The 25,658-nt window shown below is 42.5% G+C and overlaps 2 protein-coding genes and 1 non-coding gene across 5 annotated transcripts in view; 2 read left to right on the forward strand and 1 right to left on the reverse strand.

The window, feature by feature from the left end:
• DNTT (DNA nucleotidylexotransferase) overlaps positions 1 to 6,685 on the reverse strand; it is a 38,601-nt gene extending 31,916 nt beyond the window's left edge. For both annotated transcript variants that reach the window (XM_004749591.3, XM_004749590.3), the window contains exon 1: positions 6,400 to 6,685. In XM_004749591.3, coding sequence (XP_004749648.1) covers positions 6,400 to 6,614 — 215 coding nt within the window. In that variant the 5' untranslated portion in view covers positions 6,615 to 6,685. The remainder of the gene's footprint in view (positions 1 to 6,399) is intronic.
• Positions 6,686 to 12,914: 6,229 nt separating this feature from the next.
• BLNK (B cell linker) overlaps positions 12,915 to 25,658 on the forward strand; it is a 109,313-nt gene continuing 96,569 nt past the window's right edge. The window contains exon 1 of one of the 2 annotated variants that reach the window (XM_045068943.1): positions 12,915 to 12,999. The gene's annotated coding sequence lies outside the window, so the exon portion shown is untranslated. The remainder of the gene's footprint in view (positions 13,000 to 25,658) is intronic. The other variant, XM_045068939.1, reaches the window with a different exon arrangement.
• LOC123388807 lies at positions 23,091 to 23,193 on the forward strand. The gene has a single exon (XR_006603311.1). It is a non-coding gene; the product is annotated as a U6 spliceosomal RNA (small nuclear RNA).

Consider the following 25,658-nt stretch of genomic DNA (forward strand, 5'->3'; position numbering starts at 1 on the left):
CAGGCTCCCCACAGAGCAGAGAGCCCGATGTGGGGCTCGATCCCAGGACCCTGGGATCATGACCCGAGCCGAAGGCAGAGGCTTAACCCACTGAGCCACCCAGGTGCCCCTACACACGTTTATTCTTACTAAGTCTTCGCAAGTCTTACGAGGTGGGCAATATCATTTCAGATGAGAAAACCAAGGCTTGTGGAGGCTCTGTGAAGCCAGGATTCAAACCCAGCTGTGCATGACTCAAGCAAACTCTTAACGTTCTACTAGACTGTGGTTAGACCCCTGAGTGAGGTGTTGTTTTAAGGTTTTTTTTCCCTATATTTTTCCACTTTCTGTCATGAACCATCTATCATCACTTTCTACTTAGGGGGAAAAATACACATGATGTCATTTTTAAGGGCGAAATCTGGGTCTGGGGCTGAGGTGGTACCTGCCTTGGCCCTGGAGTCCTCAGTTCTTTCCTTATACTAAAAGAGGACAGTACTCCAGGCAGCAGCCCCAAACTTCTCCCAAAGACCCCAGGGTGCTGTGGAGATGACTGTTCCTGAAATGTCAGTGGATTTCTTTAAGTGCACCTAGTTTGCTCTTTCTTTTTCTTTCTTTCTTTCTCTCTCTCTCTCTCTTTCTTTCTTTCTTTCTTTAAGATTTTATTTATTTATTTGAGAGAGAGAGTGAGAAAGAGAGAGCAGGAGAGGAGAGAACCTCAGAGGGAGAAGCAGACTCCCCACTGAGCAGAGAGCCCAACTTGGGGCTTGATCCCTGGACTCTGATCCTGGGACCCTGGGATCATGGCCTGAGCTACATTTATCTGACTGAGCCATCCAGGTGCCCCAAGTGCACCTAGTTTCTTAGCCAGGGCCAATTACTGATGTCTTGGATTAGGTTTAAGAGGGCTTGAATCAATTATAACAATTCTGAAGTAGGATTTGTCCCTCAGCTTTTCATAGTGAAAATGAGTCTTCTCTTTCAACTAGTGCTCAACTGAAATGTGCTTGCCTTGGCCCTTGGTGTCCCTGAGGGCAGGGACAATGTTATAATCTGCTTAATTATTGTCTAGATGATAATTATACCTGGTGCCCAGCACATGGCCAGATTCAGAGCAACAGTGAATAGATAGACCATTGGTGGAATGAATGAATAAATGGATTAATCAGTAGCTCTAAGGGAAATAAACTCTAGTGTCTACCAGAGACACCCAAGAAGCTGGGTTAAAATCCAGGTGCCTGGACCCTATTAGCAGATTCAAATTCAGTAAGTCTTACCTAGAGCCTAGGAATATGCTCCTTTGGTAATTCTCATGTAGTCAGTTCTAGTTATTCATTGGTGCATAACCAGCTCTCCCAAAATGGCTTAAAAAGAGCACCAATTTTATTATACCTCATAATTTTGTGGGTCAAGAATTCAGGCAGCTGTTGGGTATGGTGACCATGGGAGTGTGACCCACCAAATGACTCAGTGTGCCTGCACATTGGTGAGGATGGCAGGGAGAACGGGTTCGTGCATCTGTCAACCTAAACACCTTCATGTGTCCTCTCTCAGAGAGACTCAAACATCTTATGTGAGGCTGTGAGATCCAGGGAACAGCAGAAGCCCCAGTGCCCCTTATGACCCAGCATCAAAAGTCATATAGTGTACTCTATTGGTTGAAGTAGTCACAAGCCCTCCCAAATGCAAGGGAACAGAGACTAGTCCTTGCCTCTTCTTGGGAGCAACCGTATTTCCAAACTACCCCACAGCCCAAGAAGTATACTTGGAGAAGTGCTGCCGTAGAGAAAAGTCTTGAATGGCCCCCACACTGCACCTAGGGCTCAATGGCAGCCATGTTTCCAATATAGTACTCATTCCTCTGTAGGTATGTGAGATAGTTTTAGCAGGTACATAGCAGAACACTAAAAAGGCATATGTATTTATACCTACACGTTAAAATTATGCATATCAAACCCATGGTTTTTTTGGGTTTCACGGTTTTTATATGATTCCTTAGACAAGGTTAAGTTATTTTTAACAATTCATCTTAGAGACAATTGAAGGAGACGTAGTAAGTATATAATAGCACATGCGGTAAAAGATAGTATAAAAATTGTGATTGTGGCATTCAGATGTCCAGAAAGCCCTGAGTTAATAGAATTAATTCACCCATTTTGGTTCTGCCTTTTTTTTTTTTTCTTCTGATAACTGTATCTTCACTGTTCCTGTCTTTCTTTTCCTAGTTGGTCCTTCCTCACAGTACAATTAGAAAAATTCTTCATGAAGAAAGAGACAGCCACTTTTCTTTGCCTGGAGACAGACTGACCCCCTATCTGACTTCTCCAGCCTTCCCGGATGGTCACCTGCTTTTATCTTTGTCTTTAAAATGTTTTTTTCCCCCTAGAGAGGTCATCCCCAATTCTTCCCATCTGATGTAGAGCTTATCCTGTAAATAGTAATTTTAAACACTAATTTATAGTTAAACTGAGCTGTTTACTATTTAAAAACCCTCCTGCCTCCCTTAGCAACTGATCTGTTTCAGAGTCCCTGACATAGAAAAATAAAGAGTTTTATTTGGTTTTATCTCACACTTAAACTACCACCAGTAGGTAGGTTTCTATTTCCAGCTCTGACATACCTAAAAACAAAGGGTCTTGCCTTGATTTTTTTTTTTTTTTGGTTCCACCTTGAATGAGATTATGAGCATTAACTGAGAGTCCACAGATTTTGAAATGTGAAGTAATTTGGACCGGAGAAGGACTAGAACTTACAATGCATGTTCTCAAATTTATAAAGTCTTTATTATTTTGCTGATTACAAAAGTAATACTGGTGCATCATAGAAAAAAATTTTAATTACAAAAACTGATCTTGGTAATCACAAGTTCCTTTGGCTGGTTTTGTATTCACCAGATAAATCAAATATTTCCTGAAGCTACTCTGTAGAAGAAAAATGTCAAAGGTCTGAGGGTAAGCTCTACAGGATGGCCCCCATGATGCCCTTGCCCTTGTGGAGCCAGTGAGGAGGAATTGGATGAGGTTAGTATTAAAGCCAAGTGGCAGAGCTGGGGCCAGCCCTGTACCATGGATTACATCCAGGTACTGGGAAGGAAGTTCTGTCCTCTGGGAGGGTTTCCAGGGGTCTTAGGTCTTGGACTCAGGGAAGTGTAGGGAGAAGGGATTCAAGGTTGGGTTGCATCTTGCATCAGACAATATGTTCCAAAGATATCCTTGTGGGTGAATTAAGGAGATTTGAGCAGGACAAAAGTATCATCCACTGGGTTTCTACTGCTCCAACAGTGGAACTGAGCCAGTGTTAGGCTGCTGAGGGGAGGCACCCTGGGTGCGACCCTTTCTAGCCATAGCTCTTTCTTCTTCTACATCAGCGGTTTAGGTCAAGACATAGTGGATTCACTATTGTGTTCATAGAGGAGGGTCGATGACAGAGTTTTAAAATAGCTCAAAGTACTGAAACCAGGAATGAAATAAGAACATGACAGGCACTAGATTCTCATCCTCCTCTGGCTTGACCTAGATAATTTGAGGATTATGAAGTTGCTCTAAAATTTAGAATGTTAGTCATGGAATAAAGTTCATTACCATTTTCATGAATGTGCAAAATGCCCGAAATCACTTGACATCTCCCCTGATTTCTGTTTTAAAACCCAACTTCCTATGGGCCATTGACCAGCATGTCTTCTAAAATATAACATTAATATAACATATAATATAAGTGAAACCAATTCCAAATATAAGGATACAGGGCACATATGCTGGAGAATGAAATAGCTCCAGATAGGTCAGTGGGTTCAGATACACCATTTCTAAGCTATGGGTTCAGATCCAGCTAAAGTAGGTGTCAGATTTCTTCCTCATATGTAATCCTCCTGGCAGCCAAGAATGTACTAGAAACTATGGAGATTGCTAACTCTTTTCAGAGCATATATATGATTTTAGCTCCTCTTTTTTTGAATCTTATATATTAGAAAAGGAAGGGATAGTCTTCGTTATTGAGAAGTTTCCTTTCTTTTAGATATCAACTTTCTTCATTTTTATTTAAAATATATACTTATTGTAAAAAAAATTGTAAAACACAGAATAAAAGCAACCATAATCCCTTCCTAATAACCCCTTCCTTATAAAAATAACCACTTAAATTATTTTGATAGGTTTGTTAGGTTTCCTGTCTTTGTTATGTTTGTTTTTATCATTTGACCCAGTCCATATTGTGGAGACAGAATCCTCTCTTATGGTTTTGCTGTAAGGGTCAGTGGATCCAGCTTATTAACAATAGGACGACCACACTTTACATCTGTGTAACTGTTTTTTAACTTACCAGAGCACACTGATGTCCATCATCACATTTGGTGATTATCTCAGATAGAACAAACCATTTTTCAGGAAGCTAAGTTCATAGAGTGGGGAGAGGGTCTGGCTCCACACTTCATGGCCGGGAAGGGTCAGAGCCAGAATTAGGGATCTCTAGACTTCTGATCTCAAAACTTTTCCCTACCACAATTTCTAGTGCCCTTTCCAATGAAAGACTATGTATTTGTGCACAGAAATTCCGTTTGAGAGCTGGGACTTCTACTTCCTGTGGTTTCTTTTTGAGCCATCACACACATTTGTATTTAATGTGTCTTCTGGGCTGTCAGCCTGGGAGCTTTGCCACCATCATATACATGGGAGCCGTTTGCTCACCATGCACCACTTTTCCTCTGTAGCCCGAGCCCTGGGCTTGGTCCTTGGCAGCGGGTATCAGATGCACAGAGCCGCCTCTCTGGCTCTGTGGCCAAAAGAAGAAACTTGCCTCCTGTGTCTCTCCAAGTACCTGCCTCAGCCACCATGTCTATACTTGTAACTGCGCCTGTAACTAGTCAGCCCTTGCTGGAGGTGTGGACGAGAGCTTTTCAACTGAGAGCTTTCTATGTAAGTGGTACCTTGACCATCTGGCTGTCGCTTTCCTGTCTGGCCCTTGTCAGATTTCTTTACCACAAAAAGCAGTTCCATATTTGCTGAGGCTTTTCATTTCTTCTTTTTATATTTCCTTTTTTAAAATTCTGGGTTTGAGCCTCTTTACCTACATCATCTTTTCTTCCCCTAATTCCAACATTTTATGTAAGTCTGTAAGATTAGGTAGACTTAACAGTTAGGTGAAATCTGCAATTCCACAGAAGGGATGTTATGATTTGGCGCTTAACATCCTAAATGAGATAGGGGTTAAAATGAAAACAAGAGGCAGAGGTGGGGAAAGGAGAACACACCAAGAAAAACCAGATGGAGGGAGAGACCATGGGAGACCCGGGAATTTCTGATTAGGGCATTTTAGTAAAATAAATAAATAAATAAAATGTTACTGTGATTTTGAATCGTCATATGAATTATGAATATTTTGCAAATCATTCATATCTTATTATTGACTTTTGACACATTTGTCTAGCAATTTGAAGTTGGCATTTCTTCAGCAGGAAATTCTTGTTAATTTTTTTTTTAATATCAAAGACTATTTTTAAAATAAAAAAAAATATTTTCACATAGAATTCTCACAGTTTTTCCTGAGAAAGTTGCGGTCAGTCTCTTCCTTGGACAATCAAAGCCAGCCAGTTGCTTTGATTATCCTTTATCCGTTGCAAGCCCCTGGCTGTGTTCTGTGAAGAGCTAATTTAACAGTTAGAAAAACAACAAGACTAATTGCTGGGATGAGTGGGGTTGTGCGTGAATGAGTCTAGGGGACCCAAGAGGTGGCTTCAGTTGCCCTTTTGTCTGTGCTCTGACCTCGTCACTCTCAGCACCATGACTACCAGTCCTGGACAGAGCTGTCCTTGAATCTTTAACCAGTGCTCCTCACTCTGCGAACCCCACTGGGACAGCTCATTGGAAAAGCATGATCAAGGCCGCATTTGGGTGCCTGTGGAGAGCCAGCAACAGTCTCTCATCCTAGCCCATCACAGACACTGGTCACCTCAGTACAGCCAGGGATTTAGTTTAATTGCCAAGAACCCAAACCATTCTTTCTGCCTCAGAGTAGCTGAAATTTTTTTATTGAACTTAGTGGGGTTTTGTTCAGTTTAGTTTAGTCAGTTTAGTCAGGAACAAAATTGAGTGGTTTCAGCATTAAATTTTCCAATTAAGTTTCTATCATCATCTCTGGAAAACTCATCTCATAATGGTGAAAGGCAAAACAAAACAACCAAACAAACAAAAACCCCCCAAACCCTATATTTTGGTGCCAACTAGTTTTAGTATAATTGTATCAGTCCCCACTCATGTTATTGCCCTTAATTAGTTGGCTCAAATATGTTCTTTGATTTCAAACCCATTTTCCCAGTGGGAGTATAATCTTTTCTGTATTGGGAAGAAGACACAATTTCCTTGGGTTCCACAGAAACTGTTCATAAAAGCCCTGCTTATTCACAAAGTGAAATCAGTGATGTCCTACCTGAGCTCATCTTCAACCCTGAATCCTTTCCTTCGTGCCAGCTCCATGAGGAAGGCTCGACGGGTGGTTCCCATTTTCTTCTCCAAAATATAGAGGACCAAATCCTGAAATTTGATGTCATGAGAAGGACAGACCATCGAGGCACCCATTTGCCTGGGCTTCTTCTTCCGAGGACCCAAGTGGACCATTTGCAAAGGATTCGTGGGAAGAGGCATCTGAGGCTTCTGTCTGTGCCATCAAGCAGTGTCTCCAGAAGTGAGGGAGAGCCTGCCCTCCTTCATGAAGGGGTCTGATGTCATTGTACTAGAAGATTCTCATTCAGGGCAAGGTTTCCTGGGCTCTGCCCTGCTGACAGCTTCCTGCTGAAGAGCAATGAAGAATGTTTATCTCGGTCTAGCTCATTTGTTCAATGTGGAAATCATAATGGAAACAGTAAATTAACTTTGCTTTCCTGTGCATTATCTTACCAGATCCTCAGAATAACCTCATGAGGAAGGTAGGGAAGCATCTTGACTCCCATGTTAGCATCTGTCTATCCATTTATTAGTCATTCATTCAGTCATTCATTTAGGCCTCTCTTGTCTTTATTTTTTATTCCTTTTTGCATTCTTGCTTATATTCTCTTCCAACTTGCTTGCATTCTCTTAGGCAGTCATTATAATACATTGGATTTCTATAGTTTCCATGTGTGTTACATGTTTTGTATAGTTGTTTTGATTTTACGTAAGTGGCACTGTTAAATTTCTCATTCTACTGATCACTTTTTCACTCAAAAAAGTGGATCAGATCCCTCCACATTATTCTGTGTTCTAATCTGTTACCTCTAATTGCTCCACAGTAGTTCATTATGAACATTTTAGCTATGTTGGTGCATTTTGTAAGTGAGGAAACCAAGGCTCAGTCAGCTTACTCAAGATCACAGAGTAAGAGGCAGAACCAGGTCTTAAACTCAGGTCTTCAGACTCCAAATGTTACATATTTTAGTTTTCTCAGTGAACTAAGGTTGCCTGGAGAATAGTCTATTATGTAGCTTTAATATTGATCTTTTGGGATGGAATGGGATGACCTTCAGATAAGAATTACTGCCATAAAAAGACATTTTCATAACTTATATGCAAAGTCAAACTAGTGTCTCTCATCAATATACTTTATAGATCTCATTTCTCACATCTACTATGTGGTCAAGGCAAGCACCTACAAGCCTTAGCTGATTGAATCCTCATAATACCACCGTCTGGTAGGTACTAGCATCCCCACTGAGGTAAACACCTTTGTCAAGGTTGTAGAGCGAGTATATAGTTATAGGTAGGAAATGATCAAGCTAGAACTTAAACTCAGATTTGTCTGCTTTTAATGCCTGTGCTCTTAACTACGAAGAAACATTTCTCTGTGCATGTCTTCTCCAATAAAACCAAAGTTTTGGTCACCCATTTGCTATATTATTTGAGACTTATGCTACCTCCAAAAGTGTATAGGCTCCTCACCACAACACTAGGGAAGAGTGATGTGACAGTTGCCTTTAAGCATTTGCAAAGTTGTGTTGTCCAAGAGAGCCAGATCAAAAATCTCAGGTGGAACTTACAGAGTAGTAGATTTTAAATCTCTGAAAACATGAACTTTTTATTAACTAGAGCTGTCTAAAAATGTAGGGAGATTGCATTATACAGTGGGATATTACAGGTTGTGACAAACGTTCAAATGGGATCCAAACAGTTGTGCATTGAGATGTTACAGAGGGACTTAGACATCTGGTAAGGACCTTTAATGTCATTCTAGTATTCTGTGATTGTTTACTAAAGACAAAAATCTGGGCCCTGGAACCCACTTTGGACCTCACCATTAGGTGTCTGGTTACTGATGTGCTGAGCACTCTGTGTGGGAACACAGCCTTAACTACCAAGCGGCCCCACAGCATGGAGAAGCAAGACTCTTGTAAGAGCCTGGGGTTTTTATGTCCATCCCCATGGCATGGACAGAGAAGGAATGGGTGTCACCTAAATGGCAGAGGAGATGGGATACAAGCACAGAGACATGGCCGAGAGCTCAAGTCTGATGGCAGGTTGCTGGCCCAAATCCCTTGTCCATCTCTTTGAGCTGTGACCTTGACCACACAAGGGCTAACTGAGATAACCCACACAGCCTGCTGAGCAGAGTGCTTGGCACAGAGGAAGCACTTCAAATAACTGTCAGTTGGTAGTAATTTGGTGTTTTGTTTTTAGAGAAGAGCCAGTTGGATCTGAAATCAGATCTTTGTTTTATAAAACTACAAAATTATCAAAAGATGGTGTTAACCAATATTTTACTTAGTCTGCATTGAATCACTGGTATTGAGAAAATTACCACAAAAATTTAAAATGTGATGATGGCTGTCTGGTTATCAGGCTATTGTCTCTCAGTCCTGAATCTACTCTTTTTATGTTGGGGTCTATGAGGTTGAGGCTGGGAGTGCGCTAATGCCATTTCTCCTGGTAAGCTCGCTCTGTGCTAGGCTCCACCAGTAGGGGGCACTAGAGGGACACAGCCAGGCTTGGCAGAAGGGGCAGGTCTTGATCCTTTTGGTTGGCTTGCTGATAACTCCTGGTCTTCTCAGTAATGGTTTTTCACTCTGGCCACAGCTGCTGGTTCCACTCTGCAACATTTTAAAAAAACGATTTAAGTTATTTATTTTGAGAGAGAAAGAGAGAATGAGAGCATGAGCAGGGGGAGGGGCAGAGGGAGAAACACACTCCCTGCTGAATGGGAAGCCAACCTGGGGCTTGATCCCAGGACCCATGAGATCATTACCTGAGCCAAAATCGAGTGCATTGCATAACGAAGCCACTCAGACCTTTTTTTTTCTTTCCTTTCCTTTTCTTTTCTTTTTTTTTTTTTTTGGTACAACCAGGCATATCTTCATCATGTCCTTCAGAGATACTAACACCAGCTAGACACATGTCCTTTTCAGGGGTCTGAGTCTTCCTGTGACGTACAGGGCAGCATCCCCTCCTCAGAGATCTGTTGTCACAGCTCCATGGAGACTCCCTGCTCCACTGTGAGATTCCAGTAATCTCAACTTGGTCTCTTTGTCCCCACATTCCTAGAAACAGGCCGTGCTCCCTGCAGTCACTCTCTGACTTATCTCAATGTCCTTTTGCTTTTCAGTCTTCAAACCTGCCTGTCAAACTAGTCCCTTATATTAAATTCTTTTTGTTGAAATACCTAGTATGTTTTCCTTTTTCGTAACTGGACCCCGACTGATACACTGTTCAATTAAAGTGAGGCATAGGAGATGAGGACCCACCTACACTTCTGGAGCATCTTTCTAGAAGGAACTCTGACAAAAAAAAATCTTTAAGACATCCTAATCCTCTGAACCAGCATTTTCATTTTGTTAGGAAAGACAAATAAATATGAATGCACTAAGATGTTCATTGCAACCCTTTGCAGAGAAAACTTAAAACAACATAAATGTCCAATCACAGTGGGGGTGGGGGTGATAAAGTATAAGAGGATATTGTGTAGCCACTAAAATCGCGTTATGAGAAAATACTTTAAAACATGGGTAGGGTGCCTGTGTGGCTCAGTGGGTTAAAGCCTCTGCCTTTGGCTCAGGTCATGATCTCAGGCTCCTGGGATCGAGTCCTGCATCGGGCTCTCTGCTCAGCAGGGAGCCTGCTTCCTCCTCTCTCTTTCTCTGCCTGCCTCTCTGCCTACTTGTGATCTCTCTCTGTCAAATAAATAAATAAAGTCTTAAAAAAAGATATGGAGACTCTCCAACCACAGCCTAAAAAAAATAATGGGTAAATGGGGGTGCCTGCGTGGCTCAGCCATTAAGCATCTTTCTTCAGATCAGGTCATGATCCCAGGGCCCTGGGATGGAGCCCCACATCGGGCTCCCTGCTCAGCAGGAAGCCTGCTTCTCCCTCTCCCACTTCCCTTGCTTGTGTTTCCTCTCTCGCTGTGGCTCTCTCTGTCAACTAAATAACAAATCTTAAAAAGAAAATAAAACATAGGTAAATGTTTGCAATCTGATAATTGTAAAATCAGCATACAAAATTGGAGTTACTATGTGGCATCAATTTTGACAGAGAAGACTAGGAAAATAAATGGCCAGCCTGATATAATGGTAGATATCGCTGGTTGTGAGTTTATGCAATTTCTGTTTTTGTTTTGTGCTTTTCTGTATTTTACAAATTTTCTGTAATAAACATAAATCATATTTTCCACCACAAAAACAAAGGACTTAAAAAAATTACCTTGCGTTAACACCATGTGGCTTTAGTGGAAGCTGTGATTCAAAGGTAGTGAGGTGGCTCTGAGTAGGGTATATCACAGGTAAAAATGTTTTCTCATAATTATAGCACAGGGCTGAGTGACAAACCCCTTTATATTTTACGTGAAAGTCCTGTCTCACTGCCAGGCAAGACTCCACTGAGGAATGGGAGGGGCTGTGTAATTCCACCTGGTTTATGTAACTTAGTGAAGCTGACTCTAGGGAGGAAATCTGTGGCTTCTAGGTCCTTTTTCCTGCCTCTGGGGGTCCTTTTCAGTGGTATCACGTGACCTGTGCTAGGATGACAGTTATGAGAGCTGCAGCCATTATTGTGGCTTAGGGAAGGGAGGTGTGAAACTCCTTAGCCTCACCTTGAAACGGGTCTGAGTATACTGACGTCTCATTGTTATTTCAGGAATTAAACTGAATTGTGCTCATAGTAAAAGTGCCTGGAAAATCATGAACTACTGTACAAAGGTCAATTGTTCTTGTTATTCTCATTGGCACTGCAGCTAATGGCAGGAATTCATTAATTTCCTCTTACTGAGCCATCATTTTCTGGAGCTGTTTGCACCAGATGTTGAGCACACCCTTGGTCCGGTATATGGGTCAATCAGCCCCAAATCTCTGTGGCTTAGCACAACAAAAGTTTATTTTCTCTCATGCTACTTTTTGGTAGAGGGTTTTTCTTCACTCAAGACTCAGGCTGATGGAAGCTTTTCGTCGTTTTATACCTGTACTGTCTGGACGATGAAATTTTCTTAGTCGCCATGGCAGAGAAGAGGGTGCTGGGGGGTCTTGCATCAGCAAATAAGTTCTTTGTCTCAAAAATGGTACATATGACTGCTGGTCATAGCCCATAGGTCAGAACTAATGACATGGTCCTACCTCAATGCATCAGGGTTTGGAAATGCAGGGGAGCACTGGCAATTTGGATTTGGGGGGGAGCATTCCTGTTTCTACTATGCACAGGATCAAACTAAGTGTTCATTGATGGTTCTGGAGATGCCCAGTCAATGGGATGTTACTGCATCTACACTAAAGCCATGGCAGAGATTAAGGAGGACCAGAGCCTTGTACTTCCTAGAGGAGAAGCTCAAGGGAAGGACCGCACTGTCCAGTAGTCAGACTATTCTTGGACCTCCTAAGAATTCTAAGCTATTGGTATTCTGGGAACAAGAAGATCTGATCTCTCTGAAATTACCTCCATACCAACTGTTCCACCTTTCAAGCAGTGTATTAGAGAAGAAAGTCCTTTATCACATGTCAAAGTCTATCCTAAATTTGGGTCAGGTGCCCTCCCTGCTCGAAATCTTCTGTGCCTCTTCCCATGAGAGCGTGGGTCACTCTGTATTGCAGTGCTCTAATCCCCTGTGTGTACCTCCTGTTGGGGCAGGACTCATGTAGGTTGTATTCACATCAGAATTCCCAGCTCCTAACACAACACCTTGTATAGTAGACACCAATTAAAGGAGAAGAAGCTAGAGACCAAATGTAAGTTGATATTATTACTACTATTATTAAGCTTCTGTGCTGTTTGGGTAACTGTGATGTGAATCTTCTGCCATGACCACCCTTTTCCACCCTACCCATTCCTGATTAAATGTCTCTTCAGTATGAGCAAGTATAATACATTTCTTAAGGAGCCAGACTACCTGAATTCAACACCCAGAGATTTATGAACTGTGTGACCTTGGGCACGTTACTAAACCTCTCTATGGCTCAATTCCCTCATCTGTGCAATGGGGATTATAATGATTTCTATCTTGTAGGTGGTCAGGAGGACTAAATAACCACTTCAAAGAGTATTGCCATGCAAAAAGTCTTCAGAAGTATTCACTGTTCCTGTAACAGCCCAGCCTTCTTGTTCCCCTTCCCTCCTCTGTCCATTGCTGTCCTTCCCCTGAATCCCTGTACACTTGAGAGGTATTTTCTCAGAGTACTTCCCACTGGCCTTTTGATGTCCCTAGACTCCACCAAAGGTGGTATCAGATCTCAAAGAGACTAAAGGAGTGCTTGCCATATTCCCAACATGGGTTCCGAGGAACACTAGTCTCATGAAGTGTTCTAGGCCAAACAAAAAGTTCTGTAGTGAATTAAGTTTAAGAAAGCCAGACAAACTTTATACAATATGTGTTAGAAGGTGAACATTTTTGAGAAAACCTTGCGATCAAGAAACCTTTTCAATTTTATTTAGCTCCATGTATTCCCAACTCACTTGTGTTTTTGTTTGTTTGTTCTCTAGAACACTTGCAGCATCTTGTTGAACACAACAAGTGTTGATGACTACATATGCACTAAGTCTGGGGGCCTGGAGTTAGGCCTGGTAACCACCTACCACTCACAAGGTATGTGATCTTGGGCAAGTTGCTTAACCCATGGGATTCTCAGCTTCCGATTTGTAAAATGACAATTATGGTACCAATTTTATTGCACTGTAAGTGAGGAATAAGAGAACATAAACATGTCGCCTGGCCCACTGGGGCTAGTCCCTATTCTACTCTTGCTTTCACCCTGTGTCTCCCAGGGGCTGGTGGACATGGTTGGTGCTTGGCTTGGGTAGGCAGGGCCAGACTGCTGGAAGGAACACACCTGGTCATTGGCTGCCGTTGTCACACCCCTAGGCAATGCTGTCCTTCTTAGCTTAATGTTGACTTGTTCCTCCATTTTGGATAATACTTGGTCTCCTTATGATCCTTCTTAGAGACCTTTATGAGTGTGAGCGTATGGGGTGGGAAAGAAGGAGAGGGTGGTTTGGTGGAAAAGTGGACCTCTTCTCCTCAACATTATTTTTATCCCTAGCGGTCCCGTTGCTCTGTTTTTGTAATTTAGAATAAGTCAGTTTGTGAGAGAAAACTTCTGCTTCCGGTCGTTTTATTTTCTTTTATATATCAGATATCTTGTATCACCTACTCATTTCAGCTGTAGGACTGGGAACTCTGCCATCCCCAAATGTGCGGCAGGGTTTTGTTTTGGTTTGGTTTTTTACCGAGCACCAGTTTCCTCTGCCACCTCAACAGCTGTGCTTGGTTCTTGGCAGCAGATGTCTTCTGGAGCTTCGAAGAGCCTCCTTGGAAAAATTTGTAGCGCTCCTTGAATGATAAAAGTCTTAGAAAATGTGCCCCTGAGAAGCAATCTGTAGCTTAGTTAGTACAAGGAAACTCCATATTTCAGTTACGATTTGGGATTTCACCTTTGTCTACAAGGTGAGAAAGGATGGAAAGAACAAGGAAATTGGTGGAAACAGCAGCTTATTTGTCTTAGTATTTATTCAGAAATGTTTATTAAACTCCAGCTGTGCACAAGATGGTGCGTGAAAGCATGAGTAACCAGCGTGGAGAGATAAAGCACAGGTGCTTGCCTCAATGGAGAGTTTAAAGGAGAGTTGGAATTTTATTTGCAAAGAATTGGGAGCCATTTGCGCAAAGGCAGAATGCAACAAAATGGTGCCTTAGGAAAATTAGTCAGGCAATAATGAGTGGATGGATGGAAGGGAAGAAATTAGGAGACATCGTGATAATCTAGGCACGAGGTAATCAAAGACTGAACTGGGGAAGCCTAAGGAAGTCTGAACAGAACCTGAAGGGGGAGCCACAGGAGCTGATGACTGCACCGTTGGCCACTGGATGGGGCGACCTGGGTTACTAATGGCCCCTGGACACCTGGTGAGAAGTCCTGTGGTACTGCCAGTCCCCAGATGATTTCCAAGTCTTTATCTCCAGCCCATTCCTCTCTCTTGAGTGCCAGGCCCACTTAGGTTCCTCTTACAGGTCTTACTCAAAGTGCCTAAAACAGAACTACGAGCCCACACTCCCCAAGCTGCTCCTTCATCTCTTCCCCAGATCCTTTTAATCATCTCCTTGTCACTTGATGGTGTTTCTGAGATAACCAGTAACATCGCTGTCCCTTCTGCATGACACACCAGCAATAAGGACAGGGGGTACATAAGCACCCAGGATGAATGTTAGACAGCTGACTGGCAAAGTTCCAGAACATTTAGCCTTTGGCTTTTGTCAGCAGGCACTGGCTGGCTCCACCATGCCACCATGACACCATCTGAGTCACTAGATGAGCTTCATTTCTGTAAACAGGAGAATGGAGCTTGGTTCTTTAGCTCCTACCTTCGGGACACTTAAAAGGTCATTGAGAACTTTTACGGTATCATCACATTATGATGATAGAGTAGCCATCATGGTCCTCTGGAAAGGTGTCAGGCTTTATGAAGGTCTTCAGTGGCCATCCTCATGCTCATTCTTCAGAGAACCTGGTGGACATTGAAGCTGCCCCTCTTATAGTCTCCTGCTGGCAGAATTCAAGGAAGAGAGGGGAGGGGCCAGAACGAGGCTCACAGAGGACAGAGCCTGCCATTCCAGAGTGAGGAGGGAGACGCCAGATCTCTGAGAGCACTGAACGCTGACGCTGAAGTCGGCACCAGGAAGCTGGAAGAGCTTCTGAGCAGGACAGTGGTGGGAGCAAGTGAGCCCAGCAGTGAGGTGTAAAGCATCAGAGGGGACTCCTCAGACATGTGGAGATCCAGAGCTCCGACTCCAGTTATGAAACCACTGCAGTCAGTCAGTAGAGAGCTGATGAAGGCTGAAACTGGGGCCATTCATTCATTCATTCACCAATATTTATTGCTTGGTTACTCTGTTCCAGGAACTCTTCTACTCAATAAAAGAACAGAGTCAATAAGCTGAAGTATCCCTGATCTCGTGGGATTTACATTCTATTAAAGAGAAACAGACAATACATACAATTAATAATTAACTAGAGTAGGCCAGATGGTGGTAAGTGCTATGGAAAGACTCGAGTGGATAGAGGGGGCAGTAGGGGTGGCAGTTTCATCTAGGACTATTAGAAGGCCTCACTGAGGAGGTGACATTTGGGCAAAGACTTGAAAGAAGCTAATGGCAGTGGGTTTGGGGATGGAGGGCAAATAGGACAGAAGGAGGCAAATCAGGAAGGAACAACTTTGAAAAGAAAGAATCTGGGGTCATTTAGACAGTGAACTGGAGGACAATAGGATCACAGCCAAAACTGTGAATGGGTAGAATTAAACCAAATTTGAAGTGTGTTTGGCCTTTATGTTTTGAAAAGAGTCAGTTGAAGAGTTCAGTTATTCTTTATCAGATTTTATGGGGCCAATTCTATGCTTTAACAGTATTTATAAATCTAGGGATTTGAGATGGTCTCAGATCAGAGGAGTGGGGAAGCAGAGGCTGATGTTAACAGAATGCTTCAAATTCCCGGATGCTCCTCATCCCTTAGGAATAGACTGTCCCTCCCTCCTGCTGTAAACATTACTACGGTCACAGATGTCCCTGCCATGGCTGTTTGCTATGCTGCCTACAGCCCCCTTTCAGGTCTGAGGCACATGTTTCCTCCCCTGCAGGGAGTGCTTCGAGCTGGTGGCTCACTGCCAAAGGGAGCCACCTGGCCTAAAGGCAGAACCTTCCCCAGGGACAGCCACATCGTTACTGGTGGTGGGGTGCAGGGCCAGTTATGAAGGCCAGACCATCTCGTTTCAAAGGATGACAACTCTGAAGTCATCCCCATTGCCCCCAGCTCCAGAGCATACTATGGGATCAGCTGAGGCCTGGGTTCTGTCTGCACTGTGGAACAACTGTCCCCTCTACTTGGGTCATTTCCTTCACCCCCAACAGCTGTTGATCCCACTGGCATCCCTGACAGGCTTCCTGCACACAAACCCTCATTTCAGGATCTTACAAACTTGTCCTAAGAACACGCATTTGACACTTAACCTATTTTGATTGTCTTCTAACCACCTTTCTTTAAGGTAAGCAGTGCTTATCTTCCTACCAAGGTTATAACTTTCTCCACAATCAGGAGACCACCCTTGACCTCTTTGTATATCCCAAGGGGTGTAGAACTTGTCCTTGTGGGAAGGTGACAGTCCCTAATGACAGGCTTAAGAAGCTTTCTTCTTCCATCCAGAGAAGCCAGTGAGAAGTGGTGCACAGAAGAGAATAGCTCGGGACCACAAATGTTTGTGCCAAACCATTTCTCTAAAGCTGGTTTTGCTGGGGATGCAGCCAAAACCCTTTTATTCCCTGCCAGGAAGTGAAAGTCTTTTATCACCACCTGGGAGGAAAAAGGGGTTCAACCGCTCAGGCTTAGTAGAAACAATCTCACATTGGTGAATAGGGGATAAAACTCAGTTCTGGGTGCAACAACTTTGAGAAATTTATACTGAATGTATATTTCTCAAAGAGAATAGGGAGAGAGGCAGGCACTCACTTTTGTCATGTTAACCTTTTTTCATGAAAGTTTGTGAGCAATTGTTTACTTTCTAAAAATAACAGAAAATTTTATATTCAATATTTTTAAATTATGGAGACTATAGTTCAGCTTTGAGTTATATGCTAAGTGATGTGATTATATTTGACCAAAGTGTTTTAACTTGTATAAACTTGATGCTCAGTTGTGATGCAAAAGAGCCTGTTTCCTTTCAAAAATTTTCTGGGGTGGCAGGTTACTTAGTCTCAGAGGAAATAAACCTTTGTCTGAGCTCTACTGAAAAAAGGCAGAAGAGAGTCTGACCTAGAGAACTTCAGCTGGAGCTCGCCTCAGCTTGGGGGGAGGACACAGGGAGAGAATAGGGAGAGTTCCAGAAAAAATCCAAGAAAAGCCCGGCAGCTCTGAGAGGAAAATTCACTAAATTATAGATGTTAAATTAAGAGTCTCCTGGGATACCGGGGCATGGCATGGTGGATGTCTTGGTCAGTTTGGGCTGCTTATAAATAAAAATAACATAGACTGGACAGCTTAAAAAAAATCAGAAATTAATTTCTCTCAGTTCTGGAGGCTAGAAAGTCTGATATCAAGGTGCTGACCAATACAGTTCCTGGTGAAAACCCAGTTCCTGGTTTGCGGATGGCTGGCTTCTCACTGTACCTTCACATGGCAGAGAGATCTTTAATATTTTTTCTTATAAGGATACTAGTCCCCTTCATGAGGGCTCCACCCACATGACCTAATGGCCACCCAGAGGCCCCCACTTCCAAATACTACCATATCAGGGATTAGGGCTTTAGCATGTGAATTTTGGGGAGACACATTCAGTCCACAACAATGAGTAAAAAATAAAAGTAAAACCAAAAAAACACTGTTTACTTGTTACATGCAAACATTGCTACATAAATATTCGTTCTCTACTGAGAACTTTGGTTCGTATCCCTGACTACAGTAGAACTACCTGAGGTTTTTTTGTTTTTGTTTTTTTAAAGATTTACTTATTTATTTTAGAGAGTGGGGAGGGGCATGGGAGAGTCTTAAAGCAGAGTCTGCACTGAACATGGAGCCCAACATGGGGCTTGATCTCATGACCCTGAGATTATGACCTGAGGCAAAATTATGTCCAACTCTTAACTGATTGTGCTACCAAGGTGCTGCAAACTATCTGAGTTTTTAAAACATCAGGAACCAGGTTCCATCCCAGGATAATGGAGGCTGAATCTTAGAAGGTGGTGGTAGGCAGACCATCCATGGTTTTCACCAAGCACCACAGCTACCCTGCTGTGCTGCCAAGGCTGAGGCAACTGCTGGTTTAGGATTTCACTGTGGATGACTGCCATTGCTAACTCTACTTTGTCTGCCTTCATAGAAAGCTGAAAAGATACGGAGACATAGCTCTTTTCTTACTCCCTTTTGATATTTGAACTTGTTAAATGAAATCACTACTTTTTTTTTTTTTTTAGTTGACATATAATCTATTATTTGTTTCAGGGGTACAGGTCTGTGATTCATCAGTCTTACACAGTACACAGCACTCACCATAGCACATACCCTCCCTGATGTCTATTACCCAGCCTTTCCATTCCTCCACCGCCTCCACTGCAGCAACCCTCAGTTTGTTTCCTGAGATTAAGAGTCTGTTTTGGTTTGTCTCCCTCTCTGGTTTCATTTTGTTTCATTTTTTTCCTTTTTTCCCCTACGATCTGCTGCCTTGTTACTTAAATTCCATAAAGCAGTGAGATCCTATGATAATTGTCTTTCCTTGATTAATTTATTCCCTTAGCATAATATCCTATACTTCCAACCACATCATTGCAAATGGCAAGATTTCATTTTTTGATGGCTGAGTAGTATTCCATTGTATATATACACCACATCTTCTTTAGCCATTCATCTGTCGATGGACATCTGGGCTCTTCCATAGTTTGGCTATTGTGGACATTGCTGCTAAAAACATTGGGGTGCAGGTGCCGCTTCAGATCACTACATTTGCATCTTTAGGGTAAATACCCAGTAGTGCAATTGCTGTGTCATAGGGTAGCCCTATTATCAACTTTTTGAGGAACCTTCATTCTATTTCCCAGAGTGGCTGCACCAGCTTGCATTCCCACCAACAGTGTAGGAGAGGTCCCCTTTCTCCTCATGCTCACCAACATCTGTTGTGAAATCATTACTTTTAATGTTTTCCTCAACATTCCTTACGACTTAAACTTGCTTCACCCAGCACTTACCAGGCAGCATCAAGCAGGGCTTTGGGAGAAGGCATTCTTGTCATTTGAGTCATAGTTCCACTTTGTCAGCACCCCGTGAGCCAGTGGCCACATGCTTCTCCCCTAGACCCAGGCGCCATCTTGTTCTGGAGTTATCCAAGCAGAAAGAGAGTTACTTAATGGGACAATTTAGATTGGGCTGAGATGGCCAGATGGGACTAAACTTGAGTTCTTTACCCACATTCCAGCAAGAAGAAAATCTGCTCTTCTCTTGTCAAAATAACAAAGTTCAAATTCTCTCTGTACGCACAAGGTGAGCGATGTTGCACCCTGACACATTGAGCTTATAAATCCATTTGCATATGCCCCTGGGTATATACACATCCACACACTGTAAGGCAAGGAAAGGTGAGGCCCTGTGAACAGCAGTGGGCAGCACCTGGCATCAGGGAAGGTAGGCCAGCTTCTTGAAAGCAAATCTTGACACAGACGTATATGAAATGCTGCAGAATGAACATCAGTGGTGCTGTTAACATCAGTGGTGCTGTTAACAGGCCAATTTGCCAGGAGCTCCCCCAGCTGGTTAGTGATCTGGTCAGGTACAATTGAGCCTCATTTCTAAGGACTTGCCCCATGCATAGAAGTTCTAGTTGTTTCCACTTGGTGTCAGCATTTTCTGTCTTAGTAGGTTTCTGGGTAAAAATTAAGCCAAGTTCTATTAAAAAAAATGTCTAGAGCATTTGGTTGTGAATAAACTACTTCACTTAAAAAAATGTTTCACATGCTTCCCCTGGTTTCACAACTCTTGCAATGCGAGGGGGTAACTGATGCTTGGGAAAACGACGGATGCTCAGCCTACCAACAGCCTCTGAGACTCAGCCTCCCTTGGCTTGGGATGGAGCCTGGTCCTTGAAGTTCTAAAAACTCAGATAGTTATATGGCAATGTACAGTTGTAGCAAGCAAGCAGGATTTTTGGTTTTGCTTTTGTTTTTGTCCATTGTTCTGGACCAAATATTTGTATTTTCCTGAAACTTGCTCCTTCACTTCCTGCTTTGTAGTTTCTTTTTTTCTCTATGCAGGGAAAGGGCAGCATCTTCTTTATCCACAAAGGCCAGCATGGGATTATCCCATCCATTCATTGGCTTAGCAAATTTTAGGGATCTCCATTGTGTCACATGGGTTCCTCCTTTTACGGAGCTTTTGGGATTTCGGATGGCAACCTAAAAGGGCAGAGGAAGCTGCTGGAGGCAGGGGTTCTGTAGGAAAAGAGGTGGGTTCTGGTTTTGAGCCCGGATTGCCGCTTAGCAGCTGTGTGGCCTTGGACTGGCAACTTAACTTCTCTGAGCCACAGTCCCCTCATACATAAAACGTGAATATTATACAGTTTCTTTCAGTTTACCAGGAAAGTTAAGTGTTACTTATATTCACAGGTACTCACTGAATGTCTGTTGAGCATATAGGCAGGGGTTGCTCTGGCCTTGGCCTCCTCCAGCTCTGGTGCTGAGCGACAGCAAGGGTTGGAGCCAAGTAGAGGTTCACCATCCACCCTTGGTGACAGGTAATTGGCGGAAATCCTCCAATGTGCATTTAAATTTTTATAGATCTTGCACATCTGCAAATTTCTCTCCATTTAGGATGTACTAATTTACACTTAGGTTTGCAACAGAGAGGTGGGAATGGACCCATTTTCTCATCCTCTTAACCCCCAGTATCCTTATCAGACTTTGGGGATCTTTGCCAATTGGGCATGCAGGAAAACATATCTCAGTGGAGTTTTTATTTGTATTTTCCTTAATATGAGTGAGTTCATGCATCTTTTCCATCTCTTTAAGAGCTCTAATTCTGCAAAGCATCCATTTATATCTTGTGCCCATTTTTCCACTGGGTGTGTTGTTTTTTTCTTATTGATTTTGGGACTTGGTTACCTATTGCAAAACTAGCCATTTCCTGCATATAGGTTGCAAATACTTGCTCATATTTGTTCTCTGACTTTTGATTTGGCTAATGGTGGTGCTTTTTAAACATACAGATTTTTTTATATTACCAATATATTGATCTTCTCTTTTATGACTTTTACATTTTGTGTCAGATTTGGAAAGCCCTTTCCCACACTGAGACTCTGAAAGGAAAACAAAATTCATGGTCTCCTTTAGTTTTTTTATAGTTTTATTTTCATGGTTACATCTTTAATCTGCTTGGAATTTATTTTTGTGTAAAAGTGGGATACTGGATCCAAGTTTCTTTCCCCCAAGTAGCTTCCTAGTTGTCCTAGATTCTTTTATTAAATAATCCATATTTTCTCCACTGATTTGAAACCTACTTAAGTTTTGAAAGAAGGTCAGAGACTTCTAAATTTGGCAGCAGGAGGATATCCAAGCTGCAAGACTTTAGATGAGGCTTGTAGCTCTTTCTGAATTGTGTCTCTTATCATTAGGAAAAAGAAGAAATACAGGTCCATTGTTCTGAAAATGTAGTTCAACAACCAAATGTGTGGGAGAATGGAAAGAACACAGACTCCCAGGTCAGAAAACCTGACTTCACTTCTGTTGAGTAATGGTGGGCCAGTAATTTAACTGCTCTGTGCCTCAGTTTCCTCCTCTGTAAAATGGGTCTAATAATAGCATCTATGTCATACTATCTTGTGAAGTTCACATGCATTAATATATGTGAAAGAGCTTTATAAACGATACCGATCTGTGGGCACATTTGTTATTTGAAGTTTTACAAGTTGGTACAGCATTGCCGGTTAATTTAGGCAACACAGATCTAGAATTTTCAGTTTATTAACCTCTGGAAATCCTTCCAACTTCTTTAGAGATGGTTAGCTTCTTTCTCCTTACTGGGGAGTGTTGTGGGTTTGCTGCTTTTTTGCTTATTAGTCTGTTTTCTGACAGCATTTGAGTAGAGGAAGGAAGAGAAGACTAGGAAGTTAGATCATCCATTGGGTTTTGAGGGAGAAGGAGGTGAATCAGCAGGAGTAGGGAGGAGTCCTTGGTGGAGGAAGGGAGAACCAGAAGGAGAGTGAATGCATTTATTTGCAACCTTGTAAATATAATCATTTCCTAGAAAATGTTAAAAACTTGCTGCTTTAAATTTACTTTGCAACAAAGTTTTTTGGGCAGTGCAGAATAAAGGCTGAACCTCAGGTAGTATAGTGCTTAGTCAGAGTCCCTTGTCTTCTTAGGGTACCCAGCTTCCTCATCTCTGAAGTAGCGATACTCATAAATGCAGGCCTCATTCTCACGTGAGACTAGGTTGAAGACTGGAGTAGGCAATTGAGGAAGAAGTGTAAATATATGATGGTGGCTTGTGTTTGCCCCCCGGGGAATGCAGTCTGCATCAGTCTGCATCATCTGCAACCAGTCCTGCTGGAGACAGGTGTGCCTTGGGTCTCGGCAGTGACCCTTCCCCATTCCTGGGGACAAATGCTCCTCCCCATTTTGAAACCAGCAGAAGTCTGGGCAGAGGAAAATGCCACTGCTGTTCTGCCAAGTTTGCAAGAAAGGATGTGGGACAATGACTCCATTATCACAAGGGGAAAAGAGATTGCCTAGGAGGACAGGGTTTGCCGGTATTGGATGGGGACTTGGTAGGAGTTGGTGGGGGATGCGGGCGAGGTCCATGAGACCAACAGCAGGAGTTGGCAGTGGCGGAGGTAAGGGGCTGGTCCATGAGACCAGCAGCAGAAGAGCCAGGAGAGAATGAAACTACTGTTTGCGTAGCAGGTGTGGGGCACTTAAGGAAGAAAAATATCACTGTGATTTGAGTTGTTGGAACCAGAGAAACCTGTTCTTTGGAATGCACTCGGAATGCTGTGAACCTGGCTATACCCATGCCTGCATTGATCAGTTACAATGACTTAGCAGTGGCTAAGGCAGATCTCAGTTCCCAGCATGCAGAGCTCTTCCACACACCTTATTACAGATGCTTCCAGCCCCGGGGGAAGGGTGACTTGAAAATTCCTTCCAGGCTTTTGCTTCAGCAGCACATATACTAAAACGGGAATGATACAGAGAGGAGTAGCATTGCCCCCACACAAGGATGACTTGCAAATTTGTGATGCCTTCCGTATTTTTGAGAACACAAATGCTGCAAGGCTCCAAGGACAAAATTCCTTCCATGTTTAGCACATTTTAAGTGTATTTTGTTGTGTTCTAAAAATTTGAAAACAGGTCACCTAGAACACCCAATTCATAGTTGGCCCAGGTGCTGTAACGAATTACAGTATTTTCTCTGTGTCAGTCATTATAAATAAGTGAATTCTCAGGAAGTGTATTGGAAACCACCAGAGGATGTTTGTACTTTTTTGTGAGATCACATTGTTACATTTTCACCATGAATTTTTGGTTAATTCTATACCAGCTTAGGGAATTGTGCCTGGGTCTATGCATGTGTACTCTTGTTCATAAAAACCCTCCAGCAGGGCCAGCTCCACAGGCGTGTGGTCACCGAGGGCCCCACCCTCAAAAGAGCCCTCTACTTAGTTCAATATTCTGCTGTCACTGTCTTGAAATTCTTAATAATTTTTGAGCAAGGAGCTTCACATTTTCATTTTGTACCAGATCCCACAAAAGATACAGTCAGTCCTGCTCACTATGAAATATTGGACTTTGTTCAGAAGGGCAAGTAAGGTTATTTTTTAAAATTTTAATTAGGTCTTTATCAGTTTTTTGGGTTTTTTTGTTGTTTTTTTTTTTTTAATGCCTGCCATTCAGAGAAAGAGGAACTCTCCTACACTGTTGGTGGGAATGCAAAATGGTGCAGCCACTCTGGAAAACAAAACAGAGGTTCCTCAAGAAGTTAAAAATAGGACTACTGTAAGACCCAGCAATTACACTACTAGGTATTTATCCAAAGGATACAAATGTAGTGATTCCAAGGGGCACCTATACCCCAATATTTATGGCAGCAATGTCTACAATAGCCAAACATGGAAAAAGCCCAGATGTCCATCGATAGATGAATGGATAAAGATGGTTTGGTATAGGGGCACCTGGGTGGCTCAGTGGGTTAGGCCGCTGCCTTCGGCTCAGGTCGTGATCTCAGGGTTCTGGGATCGAGTCCCGCATCGGGCTCTCTGCTCAGCAGGGAGCCTGCTTCCTCCTCTCTCTCTGCGTGCCTCTCTGCCTACTTGTGATCTCTCTCTGTCAAATAAATAAATAAAATTTAAAAAAAAAAAAGATGGTGTGGTATATGTGTATGTATATGTATATATGCACACACACACACACACACACACACATATACATACAATGGAATATTACTCAACCACCAAAAAGAACGAAATCTTCCCATTTGCAATGATGTCATGGAACTTTCACTTATGCTAAGTGAAATAGATCAGTCAAGGAAAGATGACTACCATATGACTTCACTCGTATGTGGAATTTAAGAAACGAAGCAGATGGATGTGAGGGAAGGGAAGGAAGAATAAAATAAGATGAAAACAGAGAGGGAGGCAAACCATTAAGAGGCTCTTAACTATAGGGAACAAACAGGGTTGCTGGAAGGGAGGTGGGTTGAGGGATGGGGCAACTGGGTGATGAGCATTAATGAGGGCCCTTGATGGAATGAGCACTGGGTGTTATATGCAACTGATAAATCATTAAATTCTACTTCTGAAACTAATAATACAGCATATGTTAATTAAAAAAAAAAAAACACCTACCCTTCAGGGATGTAGAAGTTTACGTGGCAATGTTTATGGGGGAAAATACTTCATCATGTCAACGTATAGACAAAAGTATTAGACAAAAGTATTAATCTTGAAAAAAACAACAGCAAATAAATAGTTGTGAAAGGAATAAAAACGTAGTTGAAATAATGTCTTTGGTTCAGGAGCATTAATTTCAACCACGTCATCCCCTCTACCTAGAGGAAATGAGAAAAAAATAAAGAGGCAGAACAGAGAAGGTCAAGGTATAGCAAAGAGTGGAAGCAAGGGTGGGAGAGTGAAATGAATCAAGTTTTGAGCCCAAGAGTCTTCTTTTGATGCAAAAGAGCAATTTGCATGATCACCCTCTCTGATGAGTGCATTATCTGATGCTGTTGACTTCTCAGGGAGATAGACTCTGTGCTCTCTCCACTGTGTGGTTTAAAAACTTTGGTGTGTCCAGATTTTCTTTGCAGTGGACGAGCGTCCTCATCTTGGTGACTGCTAGACTCAAAGTAAAACAGCTGCTCGGTGGCTTTGACACCTCTCTCTCCGTGCTTGCAGGTGCCTTACTGTTTTGCCTGAGCCTGTAATAAGAAAGTTAAAAAATAAGTTAGCCTCTTTTCTTATACTCTGCAAATACATACCTCTCTCCCTGAATTCTCAACGTTACTATATTATATTTTTGGTCCCGGCTATTTCTTTCACCAACTTTCTCTTAAACTGATACATGTTCACCCAAGAGATGATTCTGTTGCTTTAAGAAAGAAAAAAATGTCACACTTGGTTGGTCTGAAAATGTAGCACCTGGCACCCATATTTAGAAATGTTCAGACACACACACACTTACCAGCCTTTCGCACTGAAGTGTGCAAAGCATCACAGGAA

The sequence above is a fragment of the Mustela putorius genome, unplaced genomic scaffold (genome assembly GCF_011764305.1).
Source record: "Mustela putorius furo isolate JIRA1106 unplaced genomic scaffold, ASM1176430v1.1 tig00003909_pilon_pilon_pilon, whole genome shotgun sequence".
NCBI classification, from domain to species: Eukaryota; Metazoa; Chordata; class Mammalia; order Carnivora; family Mustelidae; genus Mustela; species Mustela putorius.